At 44.0% G+C, this 20,147-nt stretch overlaps 1 protein-coding gene across 1 annotated transcript in view; it reads right to left on the reverse strand.

The window, feature by feature from the left end:
• The window catches only part of spag9a (sperm associated antigen 9a), a 60,913-nt gene extending 41,378 nt beyond the window's left edge, over nt 1-19,535 (reverse strand). The window contains 2 exon segments of the mRNA XM_065010395.1: nt 3,968-4,088; nt 19,019-19,535. Of these exon segments, the coding sequence (XP_064866467.1) occupies nt 3,968-4,088; nt 19,019-19,318 (421 nt within the window). The 5' untranslated portion in view covers nt 19,319-19,535.
• Nucleotides 19,536-20,147: the final 612 nt, after the last annotated feature.

Genomic DNA, 20,147 nt, shown 5'->3' on the forward strand with positions numbered 1-20,147 from the left:
CTTATAAGGAAACACAGACACAGAGGCTAACCAATGAGTCATTAGTAACACCATATTGTGACAAAAGGTAAAGCTTCAATGACCACACAAATAGAACAGCTTTGAACTGAGATAAAATACTTTCATATTCTTGTGTTTCCAGAGAGACGACTGTGTCTGTTATCAACGCTATTATAGCCACTACAGCCAGCCCACATTATCAACATCAATTGAAAGCAGCCCAGCAAGGAAAGATGTGGGACAAGCTATACTCTACTCCCTGTAATGACAATGATCTGCCACTAGGTGTCCTCGGTTCAACGGTAATAAGACATCAGACACTAGACTGTTGTGTGACGCCAATGGGGCGGGGAACTCACAGCACAGAGGAAGTAATCTCTCTCAAATGATTTTAAATAGGCCCGATTTAAGAGGTGACAAAAAGCCCTAATCCTCCCATTAGTCTGTCTGGTTTAGCCTAAACCTGGCGTAGAGCAGCACAACAGCAGGAGAACAGCACAGGGATACTATCAATTACACTGGCATTAACACTCTTCAAACGCTGCTGGGACACTGGGATAATGTTTGAATTTAAAATACTGCTGTGAGGTTATGGTAAAGTTTGAATTGAAAATGCCATGACTATTCTAGAGGGATTCTGTGTCTGTGTCTGATGTGAAAGGAAAATAAGGGCGGGGTAACTTCATGTGATGAATTGATATGTGCTGTTGATGTATACTGATCAAACAGAGCATCTCCACTCTGTGTCTAGATGAAACAGAGCATCTCCACTCTGTGTCTAGATGAAACAGAGCGTCTCAACTCTGTGTCTAGATGAAACAGAGCATCTCCACTCTGTGTCTAGATGAAACAGAGCATCTCCACTCTGTGTCTAGATGAAACAGAGCGTCTCAACTCTGTGTCTAGATGAAACAGAGCATCTCCACTCTGTGTCTAGATGAAACAGAGCATCTCCACTCTGTGTCTAGATGAAACAGAGCATCTCCACTCTGTGTCTAGATGAAACAGAGCATCTCCACTCTGTGTCTAGATGAAACAGAGCATCTCAACTCTGTGTCTAGATGAAACAGAGCATCTCCACTCTGTGTCTAGATGAAACAGAGTTGAAGAGGCTAGAGCTTTTCATGGTGATGTTCTGGTACAGGGATAACCCTAGAATAATCTGGAAAGTCAGATAATTGCGTACTGGGCGAATGATATAACATGGGAACATGGCACCACTACAACAAGGTCAACGGTACCATTTCCATGATGTAGCCGACTGGCACTAGGAACGCATGTCACACAAGGCTGTGGTGGTGGGCCATTTATGATGATGTCATCGGACTGGCAGTGCAGTCCAGTAGTGGGTGCAGCGTGACGTTATTCATGGGTCTTCATTACAGTATGATCAGTTCCTCTTTGGTGGATGAATTCCCTTTGATCAGCATAGCAGGGACCAAAGAGTTCATTCTATCTGACTGTAGATTACAGGATAAGGGCCCCATCCCCATCTCCCTAATTAACATCATCTCACTGTGGTGTTATTGATATTATATCAATCCATTACACATCTCCTGAATGAGGGACCACTACTCCACATCACATAGAGGAGGACAGATTGTTCTGACTCCAGATTAGTTAGTTAGTTAGGTAGGTAGGTCTCCCTGTCTTAGGGCTAATTAGCCAGAGCCATATACTGCATGTGCTATACAACTGCACCCATATACCATGTATACTGTACATGTCTAGCCTGGTGTCTAACTGTTCCCACATATGGATGGATTGATTCATCACGGTTTTTAAGCATCAGTGCAGTGTATTACATTAACATGCACATTGTGGTGGAAATACTTCCCAGCCATTCATACGAACCACAGTGACTGTGGCCAGCTATGGGAGGGGCCTTTCTCTCTGCCTGCCCAACAGGCATCCGCAGGACAGCTATGTGGTCCTTCTCTGAGGAGTGGTGAGAGTGGGTAGGATGTAGACCGAGTTAGTGTGTTTAGAACGTTGGCTCACTCTGGTGGGTGGACTGGGTGAGAGGAAGAACTGCATCTACGCAATATTCTGTTTCTTTTTGACAAAAGACAATGAACGCCATTGTCAAAGAAACCAAGAGTTGTGTCTGCAGATCAGGGTTGGGCTCAATTCCATTTTAATTCCAGGCAATTCAGAAAGTAAACCAAATTCCAATTTTCCTAACTGAAAAGCATTGAAGATAATTGGAATTTCAGTGTACTTCCAGAATTGACTGGAATTGAAATGGAATTGACCACAACCCTGCAGCAGATACACACCATGTCTAAACAGCATTCTAGTGTACCACTGTCCTGCAAAGTAACCACGGATCTGGAAGTCCAGTCCTCTTCTCCTTCATACAAGCTTCCCAATTGAAGTAAGAGGGCAAGTAAGAGATGATGCCTGCAGTCTAAGACTATCCACACAGAGTAGCTTGTGGGCAACTCTACACATAGAGTAGCTGTGGACTCTGCCCTGGTTGGAGAACGCCTGTCTGGAACAGCATAATGACCCATGAATTATTCACCACAGACTGGGAGTGGCAGCAGCCAGGACAGCGTGCTCTACAGATGGTTAACTACATGAATAGGACTCGTAACTGTTTATACACACAGGGCGTGTGCCGTTACGATCTGCATTTCCCAGGCCTGGGTTGCCAGTCTGTTTCTGCTTTAGCAATTGTTTAGCATGACAACAATAAAGGAAATGGCTGAGGCAGGAACTGGCAGTCAGATTGTCATTTTCCTAAGACTGAAGAACAACAGCAGTATGTCAGTTTATGAAGCTATGGTTCTCTCCTCCTCAATAAGTAATTGCTAACAGAGGTTTGAGCTAACACATCACACTGTGGATGCATGTGTTCCCTAAAGGCACCGCATCAGACTCCCCTCCTAAATCCACCAATGGGATGTGGTGCCTGGCTGCCACTTAAAGAGGATGGGAGTAACAGTAATCCTGTAATCCCATTACTGTCACCCAAAAAGAGTGTGAATGAATGCGTGTGTGTGTGTGCGTGCGTGTGTGCGTGTGTCTAAATAATTGTCCGAAGGATTAATGGGAGATGAGAAAGGCAGAGGCAGAGAATATCATGGAAATACATTTGCACTGGGCTCCATGGAGATGCTATATATGGACTGCTGTGTGCAAAATGGTAGGCATACCAATGATGTGAAATGCATGTATGTGGCTGTGTGGGTGGGTGGGTGGGTAATGTATGTGTGGATTCAGTGTGAGAGGGAGAGAGGAGAAACAGGAGTGAGATGGTGAATCTAAAACCACCTCCTCGCCCCGACCAAATCACTCCGTTGTCACGTGTTGCTCATGAAACTCTGAGGGTGACTTCCAGAGAGCGGCGAGGGGATCAATAAGCCCATCAACGCCAGGACACACTCCTGACTTGAATGATGCAGTTCATGTTACCCTTTTAAATAATAAAACAAGCATGAAATTCAAATGAACAAATCCACCCTGTCGTTTTACAAAATCTGAACCTCAGCAACAGTAAAACATTTCATTTGGGTGTTATTTCTTCTTTTACATGTATCAAGTTTCGACATTAGACAAACAAATGCATTAGGCACGTCTCTCCATTCTTTTATGTGAAATTGCGAGAACTCAAAAATAACGCAGTGCTTTACGGGATTGCACATTGCTATGGATCAGGTAGTGTTGCAGACTCAGTGGAAGTGCCTACCGGAGGGGCTAATAAGCCCCTACACACCCTCAGTAGCTTTCACTCACTCAGCTTTGGGACACTAGTGCAAATGGCGGAGGTGCATGTGAACGCGAAGTGGAGGGTAAGGGGTCGATTTGGGATTCAGCCTGTGTGTGTGTGTGAGTGAGTGAGTGAGTGAGTGAGTGAGTGAGTGAGTGAGTGAGTGAGTGAGTGAGTGAGTGAGTGAGTGAGTGAGTGAGTGAGTGAGTGAGTGAGTGAGCGAGTGAGCGAGTGAGTGATGTGTAAACTTACTTTGGTCTGCATAGTTCTTGATCTTGAGCTCAAGCTGGCGGGAGTGGGACTCCATTCTGCCCACATGGTTCTGAAGGTCCTTCTTCTCCTGCTCCTGACTGTCCTCAAACTCCATGAACTTCTGCTCAGAGACACACAGAGAGGACCCTCAGTAACTCTCTTTCATCAGTAACATATACAGTCGTGGCCAAAAGTTTTGAGAATGACACAAATGTTCATTTTCACATAGTCTGCTGCCTCAGTTTGTATGATGGCAATTTGCATATACTCCAGAATGTTATGAAGAGTGATCAGATTAATTGCAATTAATTGCAAAGTCCCTCTTTGCCATGCAAAGGAACTGAATCGCCAAAAACATTTCCACTGCATTTCAGTCCTGCCACAAAATTACCAGCTGACATCATGTCAGTGATTCTCTCATTAATACAGGTGTGAGTGTTGACGAGGACAAGGCTGGAGATCACTGCTCATTGCTGGAGATCATGCTGATTGAGTTCGAATAACAGACTTGAAGCTTCAAAAGGAGGGTGGTGCTTGGAATCATTGTTCTTCCTCTGTCAACCATGGTTACCTGCAAGGAAACACGTGGCGTCATCATTGCTTTGCACAAAAACGGCTTCACAGGCAAGGATATTGCTGCCAGTAAGATTGCAACTAAATCAACCATTTATCGGAAGCGCCAGGACCGTCTCCTAAAGTGGATTCAGCTGTGGGATCAGGGCACCACCAGTACAGAGCTTGCTCAGGAATGGCAGCAGGCAGGTGTCAGTGAATCTGCACGCACAGTGAGGCAAAGACTTTTGGAGGATGACCTGGTGTCAAGAAGGGCAGCAAAGAAGCCACTTCTCTCCAGGAAAAACATCGGGGAAAGACTGATATTCTGCAAAAGGTACAGGGATTGGACTGCTGAGGACTGGGGTAAAGTAATTTTCTCTGATGAATCCACTTTCCAATCGTTTGGGGCATACGAAAAAAAAGCTTTGGAGAAGAGAAGACAAGGTGAGTGCTACCATCAGTCCTGTGTCATGCCAACAGTAAAGTATCCTGAGACCATTCATGTGTGGGGTTGCTTCTCAGCCAAGGGAGTGGGCTCGCTCACAATTCTGCCTAAGAACACGGCCATGAATAAAGAATGGTACCAACACATCCTCCGAGAGCAACTTATCCCAACCATCCAGGAACAGTTTGGTGACGAACAAGACAAGGTGAGTGCTACCATCAGTCCTGTGTCATGCCAACAGTAAAGTATCCTGAGACCATTCATGTGTGGGGTTGCTTCTCAGCCAAGGGAGTGGGCTCGCTCACAATTCTGCCTAAGAACACGGCCATGAATAAAGAATGGTACCAACACATCCTCCGAGAGCAACTTATCCCAACCATCCAGGAACAGTTTGGTGACGAACAATGCCTTTTCCAGCATGATGGAGCACCTTGCCATAAGGCAAAAGTGATAACTAAGTGGCTCGGGGAACAAAACATCAATATTTTGGATCCATGGCCAGGAAACTCCCCAGACCTTAATCCCATTGAGAACTTGTGGTCAATCCTCAAGAGGCGGGTGGACAAACAAAAAATAAAAATCGGACAAACTCCAAGCATTGATTACACAAGAATGGGCTGCCATCAGTCAGAATGTGGCCCAGAAGTTAATTGACAGCATGCCAGGGCGGATTGCAGAGGTCTTGAAAAAGAAGGGTCAACATTGCAAATATTGACTCCTTGAATCAACTTCATGTAATTGTCAATAAAAGCCTTTGACACTTATGAAATGCTTGTAATTATACTTCAGTATTCCATAGTAACATCTGACCAAAATATCTAGACACTGAAGCAGCAAACTTCGTGGAAATTCATATTTGTGTCATTCTAAAAAACAATTGGCCACAACTGTACACACACACACCACTCTCTCACACCACACACACACACACACACACACACACACACACACATTACATTACATAATACAGTTTAAAAGAGACACTGCGAATATAGAGAGCAGAATTATTATTTGACCAAATACAGGACCACCCTGTACGTTATACAGAGGGGTACATGTGTAGCTACTGCCACAACATAGTCTAGACTACACTCTAAGAAGCAGGGATGTCTACTACTATGTTACATAGACAGACCAGTGTTACATAGACAGACCAGGATCTGGAAGTCTTCTGTTCACCCGGAAATGCAGGTCCCCTCCACTCCCACATCCTCCTGGTGTGTCAGAGAAGTGTGTCCTGGACAGAAATCCAGTGTGTGTGTGTGTGTGTGTGTGTGTGTGTGTGTGTGTGTGTGTGTGTGTGCTTTCACATCCTGCCAGCTGTAATACTTTACTCTAGCCTGCTCTTCAGTCCTCTCCTTTCTTATTTTCTGTTTTCACATTTATAGATGCATTGAAATTAGAGCTGCCTTCAGTACATCAGATAATGATATATTTTCATCATTAAACAAAGCCATAACATTCTATAGAATACATTTCTACCTGTAACGTTCAACACAGCTAGAAAGGCTGCAGCTAATCATCTGGCCACCATACTGTATTACCCAGGCCTTCTGTGCTCCTCTCCCCTAGAAGAACAAACCAGGGAGCACAGAGCCGCTGGAAAACGTGTGGCAAGACGGCATTTGCCCCAGTACTTCAATCTGGTGTGAATGCAGCGGCACTGAACACGTTTACCAGACAAATTCAATAGTTCACGTCATAGAAAAACATTTTGCAACAGAAAAGAAAGCAGGCATTTCTTATTGGGCAAGTTGACATAGTACCTCCCCCAATTTCAGCCTGTTTGCATGTTTAGTGAATAAAACCCTGTCCCTGGGATTTCATGTGGTAACCCCCATGCTCGCTGTGACAGGTGGATTCACTTGTCAGTCACAGTGGTCTTCTAGCTACAGCCTACAGAGCCTAATTAACCACACCTCTCAACAACTATGTTTGGTTGCACCAGCATATCGTTTTTTGACTCTGCACTTGGTTTATTTCTTCGCTCACACTCCTCTCCAGTGTGGAATCCTGGAGCAATCTGACTTTGTGGTCGTGTTATCTAGTGGAAACTAGAGCTCGGCCGATTAATCGGAATGGCCGATTAATTAGGGCTGATTTCAAGTTTTCATAACAATCGGTAATCCGCTTTTTTGGACACCGATCATGGCCGATTACATTGCACGAGGAGACTGCGTGGCAGGCTGACTACCTGTTATGCGAGTGCAGCAAGGAGCCAAGGTAAGGTGCTAGCTAGCATTAAACGTATCTTATAAAAAACAATCAATCTTAACATAATCACTAGTTAACTATACATAGTTGATAATATTACTAGTTTATCTAGCTTGTCCTGCGTTGCATATAATCGATGCGGTGCCTGTTAATTTATCATTGAATCACAGCCTACTTCGCCAAACGGGTGATTTAACAAGCGCATTTGCGAAAAAAGCTCTGTTGTTGCACCAATGTGTACCTAACCATAAACATCAACACCTTTCTTAAAATATTTTTAAACCTGCAAATGAACACACATTTTCATGGAAAACAAGGCATGTGTGAATAAAAGCAGTTAATAAAAGCAGTTTAGTCATCTAAAACTATCTAGAATGATCCAATCTATAGCTAGCTAGCTAACAAAACTACTAATGTTAGCTTTAGAGTAGCCTTGCTAGATAGCTAGCTAGCTAACATTAGCTAGCTAGGTTGATGCAATCATGTAGCCAGCAGCTAACATTATGATTTAGACTCACTGAATAAATGTGTTTGGCACAGGATAAAGAAGATGAAACAATCTGCTGTTGCTACCCAAGGACAATGGATACGGAAGTTCCTGGAAAGTTTGTTAGTCCAGTAATGTTCATTGGCATATTATTTTATTTGCACTGCTGGTGATTATTCACAAAGGTTTGTGTTGCAAATTTCACTGTCTTAAAAGTAAAAAACCTACAAATTCCGCCACAGAGCAGTCTCCAGACAATATGAACACACATTTGTCCAACCATAAAGAGGGAATTTATGGATTCTAGCACCACCATAACTTTCACAAATACAGAGACAGGCAGCCATCTTTTTCGACGAGCTAGTGCATAGTGACACCTAGTGATATGAACTGGTAATGCAGGTTTGGTTAGAATAGAGTGCAACAGAATGAGTAACATACAATAAAATCTACTTCATGAAAAGGGGTACATTATTTTCAATTAAAAGTAGTTGATTTAATAATTGAATATATGGATTTGACTGGCAATCAGTTCCTACAGTGAGCACTAGGGAACCAACCTATGCTGCGAAGGATGGACACAATAAAGAGGAAAGGAGAGAGGAGAGGATACATTTGAGGAATCACAGCATTGAACATTCCATACCCCCATGATTCATAACACCCCTCATCGGGACTCTGGTTAATGCGGTTCAACAGTTAGGTTGCATCCCAAATGGCAACCTATTCCCAAATGACAACCTATTCCCTATGTAGTGCACCAAATGGGCCCTTAGGGCTCTGGTCAAAACTTGTGTACTATATAGGGAATAGGGTGCCATTTGGGACACGGGCTGCCCTGTCATCATCTCCACTCTCCACTGCAGCACTTTAGTTATCTAATGTTGTTCTTCTGAACGAGGCCCCTTGGCCTACCCAGAGATACTTCTTGAACCGATGGTTAAAATTGCAAAATATGTTTTGGAGTACTACCAGTGTCAGTTTGTGTCATCTGAAACGTTGGTGTTTCATCGACCGTCTCATGTCCCAACAATGTGTTGTTGGAAGCAGTGCAGTGAGTCTAGGCAAGCAGAGTCTTGAAGGGTGAAATATGTTTTCACTGTCCATGGTCAAGAACATCTCAACTCAGAAAAAAAAGAAACATCCTCTTACTGTCAACTGTGTTTATTTTCAGCAAACTTAACATGTGTAAATATTTGTATGAACATAACAAGATTCAACAACTGAGATATGAACTGAACAAGTTCCACAGACATGTGACTAACAGAAATTGAATAACATGTCCCTGAGCAAAGGTGGGGTCAAAATCAAAAGTAATAGTCAGTATCTGGTGTGGCCACCAGATGCATTAAGTACTGCAGTGCATCTCCTCCTCATGGACTGCACCAGATTTGCCAGTTCTTGCTGTGAGATGTTACCTCACTCTTACACCAATGCACCTGCAAGTTCCCGGACATTTCTGGGGAGAATGGCAATAGCCCTCACCCTCCGATCCAACAGGTCCCAGACGTGCTCAGTGGGATTTAGATCTGGGCTCTTCACTGGCCATGGCAGAACACTGACATTCCTGTCTTGCAGGAAATCACGCACAGTGGACGAGCAGTATGGCTGGTGGCATTGTCATGCTGGAGGGTCATGTCAGGATGAGCCTGCAGGAAGGGTACTACATGAGGGAGGAGGATGTCTTTCCTGTAACGCACAGCGTTGAGATTGCCTGCAATGACATGCTCAGCCCGATGATGCTGTGACACACCGCCCCAGACTATGACGGACCCTCCACCTCCAAATCGATCCTGCTCCAGAGTACAGGCCTCGGTGTAACACTCATTCCTTCAACGATAAATGCGAATCCAACCATCACCCCTGGTGAGACAAAACCGCGACTCGTCAGTGAAGAGCACTTTTTGCCAGTCCTGTCTGGTCCAGCGATGGTGGGTTTGTGCCCATAGTCGACACTGTTGCCGGTGATGTCTGGTGAGGACCTGCCTTACAACAGGACTACAAGACCTGTCCAGCCTCTCTCAGCCTATTGCGGACAGTCTGAGCACTGATGGAGGGCTTGTGCGTTCTTGGTGTAACTCGGGCAGTTGTTGTTGCCATCCTGTACCTGTCCTGCAGGTGTGATGTTCGGATGTACCGATCCTGTGCAGGTGTTGTTACACGTGGTCTGCCACTGCGAGGACGGTCAGCTGTCCGTCCTGTCTCAGGCGTCTCACAGTACGGACATTGCAATTTATTGCCCTGGCCACATCTGCAGTCCTCATGCCTCCTTGCAGAATGCCTAAGGCACGTTCACGCAGATGAGCAGGGACCCTGGGCATCTATCTTTTGGTGTTTTTCAGAGTCAGTAGAAAGGCTTCTGTTGTTATGCACTTGAGTGAGGACACAAAAGCGGTTTAACAAAAACAGAGTCCTTTAATGTAAACACAGGGAAGACATAGATCCTCTTCAGATGTAGATAATGGCAAAATAGACAACCCGCAGAGAGGGCGACAAATGAAACAAAAAGTCCTTCTGATAATTACAAAGAGCCCCCTTCTTAGCAGCAGAGGAGAATAGCAGGGTTAGCGGTGACAGGCTGCAGGTCTCTCTGGGTAGGCGCGGGTCGTAGAGGAACAGAGGTACCTGATCTCACGTAGCATCAGATGAACTGGACACAACGTAGCATCAGATGAACTGGACACAGTACCAACGATAAGACAGTTAGCTGAGTACAGGATGCACTTGCCAGGCAGATTCCGACAGGACGGGACAAGGGTGAAGCAAACGAGACGATAGTTTGGTTCTGGCATGAGAAACTCAAACGAGAATCTGACAAAGAAAGAAGCAGGAACAGAGAGAGAAATAGAGACCTAATCAGAGGGAAAAAAGGGAACAGGTGGGAAAAGGGTGAACGAGGTAGTTAGAGGAGATGAGGAACAGCTGGAGGAGGAGAGAAAGAGAAGGTAACCTAATACGACCAGCAGAGGGAGACAGAGTGAAGAGAAAGAACAGGAACAAGACATAATATGACAATACATGACATCTGTAGTGTCCTAAGTTTTCTTAACTGTGACCTTAATTGCCTACCGTCCGTAAGCTGTTAGTGTCTTAACGACCGTTCCAAGTATTGGAAACAGTGTTAAACCCTTAAAAATTCAGATCTGTGAAGTTATTTAGATTTTTATGAATTATCGTTGAAAGACAGGGTCCTGAAAAAGGGAAGATTATTTTTTTGCTGGGTTTATATGTGATGCATTGTAGGTAAATGGTGACTGACTAATTTACAAATAATAATGAGTAGGCCTAGTTACATACACTGCTCAAAAAAATTAAGGGAACACTTAAACAACACAATGTAACTCCAAGTCAATCACACTTCTGTGAAATAAAACTGTCCACTTAGGAAGCAACACTGATTGACAATAAATGTCACATGCTGTTGTGCAAATGGAATAGACAACAGGTGGAAATTATAGGCATTTAGCAAGGCACCCCCAATAAAGGAGTGGTTCTGCAGGTGGAGACCACAGACCACTTCTCAGTTCCTATGCTTCCTGGCAGATGTTTTGGTCACTTTTGAATGCTGGCGGTGCTTTCACTCTAGTGGTAGCATGAGACGGAGTCTACAACCCACACAAGTGGCTCAGGTAGTGCAGCTCATCCAGGATGGCACATCAATGCGAGCTGTGGCAAGAAGGTTTGCTGTGTCTGTCAGCGTAGTGTCCAGAGCATGGAGGCGCTACCAGGAGACAGGCCAGTACATCAGGAGACGTGGAGAAGGCCGTAGGAGGGCAACAACCCAGCAGCAGGACTGCTACCTCCGCCTTTGTACAAGGAGGAGCAGGAGGAGCACTGCCAGAGCCCTGCAAAATGACCTCCAGCAGGCCACAAATGTGCATGTGTCTGCTCAAACGGTCAGAAACAGACTCCATGAGGGTGGTATGAGGGCCCGGCGTCCACAGGTGGGGGTTGTGCTTACAGCCCAACACCGTGCAGGACGTTTGGCATTTGCCAGAGAACACCAAGATTGGCAAATTCGCCACTGGCGCCCTGTGCTCTTCACAGATGAAAGCAGGTTCACACTGAGCACATGTGACAGACGTGACAGTCTGGAGACGCCGTGGAGAACGTTCTGCTGCCTGCAACGTCTTCCAGCATGACCGGTTTGGCGGTGGGTCAGTCATGGTGTGGGGTGGCATTTCTTTGAGGGGCCGCACAGCCCTCCATGTGCTCGCCAGAGGTAGCCTGACTGCCATTAGGTACCGAGATGAGATCCTCAGACCCCTTGTGAGACCATATGTTGGCCCTGGGTTCCTCCTAATGCAAGACAATGCTAGACCTCGTGTGGCTGGAGTGTGTCAGCAGTTCCTGCAAGAGGAAGGCATTGATGCTATGGACTGGCCCGCCCGTTCCCCAGACCTGAATCCAACTGAGCACATCTGGGACATCATGTCTCGCTCCATCCACCAACCACCACAGACTGTCCAGGAGTTGGCAGATGCTTTAGTCTAGGTCTGGGAGGAGATCCCTCATGAGACCATCCACCACCTCATCAGGAGCATGCCCAGGCGTTGTAGGGAGGTCATACAGGCACGTGGAGGCCACACACACTACTGAGCCCCATTTTGAGTTGTTTTAAGGACATTACATCAAAGTTGGATCAGCCTGTAGTGTGGTTTTCCACTATAATTTTGAGTGTGACTCCAAATCCAGACCTCTGTGGGTTGATACATTTCATTTCCATTGATAATTTTTGTGTGATTTTGTTGTCAGCACATTCAACTATGTAAAGAAAAAAGTATTTAATAAGAATATTTCATTAATTCAGATCTAGGATGTGTTATTTTAGTGTTCCCTTTATTTTTTTGAGCAGTGTATATTGATTTGTAGATGAGTCAGCCTTGGCTGTGTCTTTGCTTCACTAGGCTGGCCAACCATGATAATAACAACATTGTCAGACAACAACAGAAGGTTAGTGGTTTTATAACTTACACATAAAAAACTGTTACAAAGTCTACTGTGTATAGTGTTAAATGTAACCCTGCCTTACATAAAGCTTACAGAATTAATAGCAGAAGAGCATCATTAATCAGATGACATAAAATGTATACTTTCTACATTGAAACCTTTCTGTATTTATTTATAAGTCCACTGCTTAACATTGTGTGTGTATGTGTGTGTGTAGAGTGTAATTCATATTTAAAGTCATTGTAACCATTCTTTGCATAACGCTCAGCCCTGCTATAGTAGTCCACTAAACTACAGAGTATGTTGTCCATTGAAGTTGCTGTCTCTGGCTGTTTTGATATTATATTCAGAATGAATAACAACAAGGTTTGTGATAGTTTGAGTCACCTCAGGTCAAAATGGTTTTCAATTCACATGAGCAGACAATTAAAAGCACACGTCTATAGTCATAACACAGATGAAAAGGGAAGCTATGTATAATAAGAATATTTTGTCATAGCCTACGAATAGGACCCAGAGTTTTACCTGACCAGGTCATGATCAGGAAAAACTCCATGCCCCAGAAAAGACACAGACAAATTTTGCCACACCACTTTTGAACCAATGGTGCCACCTCTGAGGGGGCGGCCATTGTTTGCATCCATGTAGATTCATCGTGATTCAAAACATTGGTTAAGGATGAAGTATTACCTGCCACATGTCTGTAAAGTGTCAGTTTATAACCACACCTTAGGGATGAATGTCGAACTGGAGTGAAATCTACTTACGCTCACTCACATTTCTATAAACAGTCAAACAGTGTATGATTTGTACAAAGGGAACTGTGTGATGAACTACTATATCATGGAGACTTTACTCCTCATAGTGGTGATAAGATGCACACAGCTGAACACCCTTCTTTATTTTTCCAGGTTTGTGTTTCCGATTTGAGCGATCTGTTAAATAACGACAACAGATTCAATGCGTGGCAGAGGGGCCTATAAAAGCTGAAGAACACACATCCAGGTACTGTTGCCTGATGAAGACCTAAGGGTGGAAACCTTGTTATAATAACATCACTTAGGAACATGAGCAGCAATGTGGCGTTTTCCTTTTTATATTTCAGAGTGGCCTATAAGACATTAGGGAAACAGATGTTGCTCTTTATTTTCTCCTGGATAAAATCCAAGAGGGTTTGACAAACCATTCCCTTGGAAACAGAGTAGGTCAATATTGAGTAAAATGGGGAAGGTTTATGGTGCAACACCAGGCACAAGAGTACTAATAGAAGCCAAGGCACAGGGAAGTTTCTCCCTCTCAGTGAGCCCTGGCCATCACAAAGGATCACATGACCTGGAAATCATAACCCACACAGCCAACAATACGAAAACCTCGGTCCCCACCCCCCCCCTCCTCCTCATCTGCATCTTTTCTGGGGAACACAAGGCTTCCTGGGATGAAGAAACCCAAGGCGGGCTGGAGGAGTGTGTCTCACTGTTTCTGTGTCACAGCCTGGACAGAGTGGAGAAGCCTAAAACAGCACTACACGCTGAGTTTGCTCCAATGGGACTACAGAAAGACAAACGGTCCGAGTCACATCCAACTCTCCCTCACTAAGACTCAGGGCCAGGCAGCAAGAGGTCCAACAAACACACACATGGACACAAACCAAAACACACACAGAAATAGGTCAAACCAGACTGGGCAGTGCTGCAAGTGAAGCCCCGCAGTCTTGAAGTTGTCTGTAACCACTGATCAAAGCTCAGTTCAGTCATTTTGACCCCAAATGGCTGTGGTAAAAAAAAGTGTGGTAGGCTGAGCTGATCCTAGGTCTGCTGTAGGGGCAAGGCAACCTTTAGTTCTATGGTGATCGTTCTCCCCACTGAGGTAGGGTCATGACTCTGTGTATGGGCCTGGACAGATGCTAAGTTCCTCTTCTATTCCTGATGCCTATTTCTTTACCTTTACTAGAAGGAGGAGCTTAATATGTTACCTTTACTAGAAGGAGGAGCTTAATATGTTACCTTTACTAGAGGAGCTTAATATGTTACCTTTACTAGAGGAGCTTAATATGTTACCTTTACTAGAGGGAAGAGCTTAATATGTTACCTTTACTAGAGGAGCTTAATATGTTACCTTTACTAGAGGAGCTTAATATGTTACCTTTACTAGAGGGAGGAGCTTAATATGTTACCTTTACTAGAGGAACTTAAGATGCATATCCAAAGCAGTTGAAACAATGCAGACTGATGGATGGAACTTTATTCTCACAGTATTATACACTCCAAATTATTATTTATTTTTTACATATTTGAGTAGTAATGTCATGATTACTCAAGTAACAACTCATTCAGGATGATACAGTGAGAAAAGGTGTAACTACAGAAATAGCATGAAAACCCTTCATACTGCAAGTGCCAGTAAAACCCAGTTCTGTTTTATCTCCCCTCTTCTCCGCTTCTTCACTCGCTTGTCCTGTCCTCTTAATTCTGTTCTGTCCTTTCTCACCTCATCCTCTCCTCCTCTCTCCATCCGATGAGCAGTCTTGATAAATTGCTGAGTCACTAAACCTGCTGCTTCTGAGGCAGAATACAGCATCTTCTCTATGTGTGTGTGTGTGTGTGTGTGTGTGTGTGTGTGTCCAATGTACCTTGCCCGATTAGGAATGTTTGTCTCTATAACCTAATTCACTTCTCATAAATGTAAATGTGTAACTACTCATTCATAAACAGTTTCAAGGGCTTTTCCTAGACTACAATAGGTAATTGCGGCCCACTTATGGACGCTGTATAATAGCCTGACTGTATTTGTCTATACTCTTGTCTGATTACTGATGCTTTAGTTTAGAGCAGTGGTCACCAACGGATTCAAAATCACTTTGAGTCAAAATGCAATCCGAGATCTACCGCTCAGATTTTTTTTTAAACCTAAACCTATTCAATGTTAAGCAATTAAAAACAGTTCTGTAACAATGAGGTTTGTGAGGTGGCCTATAGACCCAATACATCATCACTGCATGTTGACTATGCTTGACTATGCAAACTTGTCCTACGCAAGAGGGATCATCAGTTATAAGCAAACAATTTGAAAGGAATGACAGGAAGAAGGAGCCTTCACTATTCTGTGGGGTTTTATGTGGCTGTATGACAGACCCACTTGTATTATGATTCAGTGTAGGATAGTGACTATGGATAATGTATGCATCCCTCAGTTATCTTCAGTGTTGTAGTAGCCTACTCAAGTCCGGCCTAGGAGTGTCTCGGTCTTGTCTTGGTGTCAGATACATTTTTACTCGTCATTTCATGCCGAGACCAACCAATACCAGGGGAGTGAAAAACTCATAATTATCAGATCCCATAAAACCGCTTTGCCAGTGCAAATAGCCACACTCCTTTCATGACACATTAATATCTTAGCATTACTTTTGTTAAATCATTAATATACATTTTAAATGGCTTTTACAGATTGGATGTTTTACAAGAAAAGGTACTTTTATTCATGGTTGTTTCTATTGTTTTTAACATGTAGTTTTTAACAAATGTAAATGTAATATTCAAATGCTGTTTTTATGTGTATAAATGTTGTACAAATATAAATTATCTGTTTTTAAAGGAAATGTAATAATAAAACTTTTCCAAAAGGAAAAAAAATATAATAATATCTTATGGACTATTTTCTGGTCTTCCTACTTTACTCTTAACATTACTGTACTTTACTTTCATTGAAAAATATCCTAAAACGTTGTAGTGCTCCTCATCATTTCCTTGATATGCTGGTAGGGAAAAGTGGGGATCATTGTTTGAAAGTTGCTCGCTCACTATTAGTAAGGTGTGACTGGGGGAAGTTGGAACATATTTGATATTTTTATCTGTTATAGACCTGTTTGAGTTAGTGATCATTTGTAGAGTGGCTCTCTATTTGCCCTCAGCATGCATTTGTCACCATTCTGAGTGTCTAAAGAATTCATATGTTCTTGTGAAATACTGTATGAACACAGTGGGCATTTTGAACTCTTATTATGGTGACAACGTGGGGTGTGCCGACATAATCGGATTTACTCTTGATTACCCTTGTTTTTCTCAGACCATTTTCAAATTATGTTAAAACATTTTAGGTCCATGATCACATGGGTAATAGAACATTTTAGGTCCATGATCACACGGGTAATAGAACATTTTAGGTCCATGATCACATGGGTAATAGAACATTTTAGGTCCATGATCACACGGGTAATAGAATATTTTAGGTCCATGATCACACGGGTAATAGAACATTTGTTGTATTACTTGCGGGGCACTGCTGAGTGAGCATAATATACAGCCTTTATTTACTGGGACTGATGGTCTGCATCTGATGGACACTGAGAGGAGGGAGGGAGCAGCCGTGAAGCTGCCTCTCACCTGACTTACCGTCCCTCCTCTCTCCCTCCCTTCACTGAAAAAAGAGGACAGTCTTCCATCTGATGGTCACTGAGAGGAAGGAGAGAGCAGCCGTGAAGCTGCCTCTCACCTGACTTACCGTCCCTCCTCTCTCCCTTCCTTCACTGAAAAAAGAGGACAGTCTTCCATCTGATGGTCACTGAGAGGAGGGAGGGAGCAGCCGTGAAGCTGCCTCTCACCTGACTTACCGTCCCTCCTCTCTCCCTTCCTTCACTGAAAAAAGAGGACAGTCTTCCATCTGATGGTCACTGAGAGGAGGGAGGGAGCAGCCGTGAAGCTGCCTCTCACCTGACTTACCGTCCCTCCTCTCTCCCTCCCTTCACTGAAAAAAGAGGACAGTCTTCCATCTGATGGTCACTGAGAGGAGGGAGGGAGCAGCCGTGAAGCTGCCTCTCACCTGACTTACCGTCCCTGCTCTCTCCCTCTCCTCTCCCTCCCTTCACTGAAAAAAGAGGACAGTCTTCCATCTGATGGTCACTGAGAGGAGGGAGGGAGCAGCCGTGAAGCTGCCTCTCACCTGACTTACCGTCCCTCCTCTCTCCCTCCCTTCACTGAAAAAAGAGGACAGTCTTCCATCTGATGGTCACTGAGAGGAGGGAGGGAGCAGCCGTAAAGCTGCCTCTCACCTGACTTACCGTCCCTCCTCTCTCCCTCCCTTCACTGAAAACAGAGGACAGTCTTCCATCTGATGGTCACTGAGAGGAGGGAGGGAGCAGCCGTGAAGCTGCCTCTCACCTGACTTACCGTCCCTCCTCTCTCCCTTCCTTCACTGAAAACAGAGGACAGTCATCCAGCTGATGGCGAAACTTAAGTTGCACTGCATTATTTCTGCACCAATTCATGTTGTTACTCCTATGACCAGAGAAAGTGAAATATCCCTTCATATTAAAAAAGACACAAGCCTCTAATAATAACGGAATAATAATATGTCAATCATTATTATTATGTTGGTAACCCATATATAAAAGTGATTCAAAGACTTCGAAGATAGTGTTTTGAGGATATATTGGCACGGTAACAACACCCGTTCCAAAATATTCTCCAAACACCGGTTTCTCGAGCATTATCACTTAATTGAGAGGCTTTGAAGCCACACTGGCACTCCCCAGTAGGAGCAGTCCTCCATAGGAATGAATGGAATTCTACACTATTTACATTCAATGTTTCGAGAACAAAATGACATGGAATTAAATAGGGGTCAGTAACATGTGTAGTCTCTTTTACAAGTGACAAGTACCAAGAAGACTGCTAGGTGGTTTAAATACACCCCCCCCCCCTGTCAGTCATCCAGGGTTTATACACATCACTGGTCTAGACAGGAGCTAATGGTGTGTGAGAGCAGAACACAGGTGGGATGTTTCTGATTATATGATTGGATTTACCTTGACAGGAAGACAGTTCTCCCAGTGGCTCTGTTTATCTTCGGAGAAAAAACAATATACTAAAGATATTTTCCTGCAAAGTGATAAGAGGCTGACAGCTGTTATTGCAGGCTACAATAGCCAAGCAGGCAAACAGTCTGACAAAAAAGGATGGATGGTTGACTAACTGGGGGCTACGTCCTCTCATGGCAACATCAAAAGCGCACCTATATACTTAGAGGAGAAAAACATATCTGTCGCAGGCATTCTGTGTGTTAGTGCGTGATGAAATTGAGGCTACTGTGAATCAATCCACCATGGATGGGTAGGCTACTGTTAGCATGATGCTAAACTAATCACACAGTTACTCCTCTAACTGGGAAGCAGATATTACGAACGTGGCTCTCCTTCCACAATATAAGATTATTAGCCTCGTGGGTATCCCTTGTTGACAACATTGCACCACGTGCATGTTCTACACTACACATAGACATCGGTAGGGATGCTTTGGTGATAAAAACACTGGCTTGGGTGGCCTTGCAGCTAGAGGCTGCGTTTAAAATCCGCTGTCAATGTCCTCCATCTCACTCCCTCTCTCCGTCGTTCGCTGCCCGGACTCACCTCCTCTGCGTGTTTCCTCAGCGCTTTCTCCCGTTCATACTGCGTGATGAGCTGTTCGTTGTCCTCCTTTAACAGTTCTAGCTCCACTTCATGCTCCTGGTTTTCCGCGAACACCGAATCCAGGTTCTCCAGCACAGCCACGACGAGCGGCATCAGTTCTTTCACCACATCTTCGTCGTATTTTCCTATCAGTTTCTCGAACTCGCGGTAGATGGAGTTGGCCAGGCCCGATACCCGCTCCGACATCATAGCCGATGTCCCCGGGTCGTCCTGGTACACTACTCCGTCCTCCAACTCCATTTTCTTCCCTTGCTTGAACAAATAGGTCCTGTAAATAGGATTTACACTTACCCCGCCACTATGAATTCCGTTATTTTCTTTAAGAAAATCGAATGTGTATTCCCTTTAAAAGCTTCAATTGAAATGGCAATATCCGTGTAATTGTCCCTCACTGGAAGCGTTCGATAGACGTGGATAATTTTTCCCTCCGGTTCCGTCCTCTCACAACAGAGGTGCGTTCAGTTCACTTGAACGTTTGCTACGTTGCAGAACTGTTTGTACTGAACGACACGTTAAAAAACGTTTTCGTACGTTCTTGGACAGACTGAGTTACGTTTGCTCCCGTTTGGTAGGTGTGGTGAGGTGTGACATGAAGCAACGAGTGACTTATTTAAAGGGCAGTGGCCATGCTGACAGCGTTCCCGCAACCGTTATTATTATACATCAGTTTTCCCCAACCCACAACCTCCAAGTTATTCAACTGGTCGTTCAGTACCATTTCCGTTCAATTGAACGTTCCAGAACGTAAAAACTTACTGAATGCAGCCCAGCTGAGTATCACGTGGTGACGTCATATTTTAACGTGGACAATGTAGTTTTACCGAATATTTGTGGCCTACAATGTTACGCCTAGGGCTAGTCATATGATATAGTCAAACACATTATAGTAATAACATAGTAATACGAAAGTATACGGTTAATAAAGGCATCTTTATTTAAATTCCATTGTCCTCAAAATACTTTAAGATCCTGCTCTAATAACGATTACATTTGAGTTATTTAGCAGATGCTCTTATCCAGAGCGATTTACAGTTAGTGCATTGATCTTAAGATAGCTATCAGTCATGGT

Source organism: Oncorhynchus nerka, linkage group LG26 (genome assembly GCF_034236695.1).
Source record: "Oncorhynchus nerka isolate Pitt River linkage group LG26, Oner_Uvic_2.0, whole genome shotgun sequence".
NCBI classification, from domain to species: Eukaryota; Metazoa; Chordata; class Actinopteri; order Salmoniformes; family Salmonidae; genus Oncorhynchus; species Oncorhynchus nerka.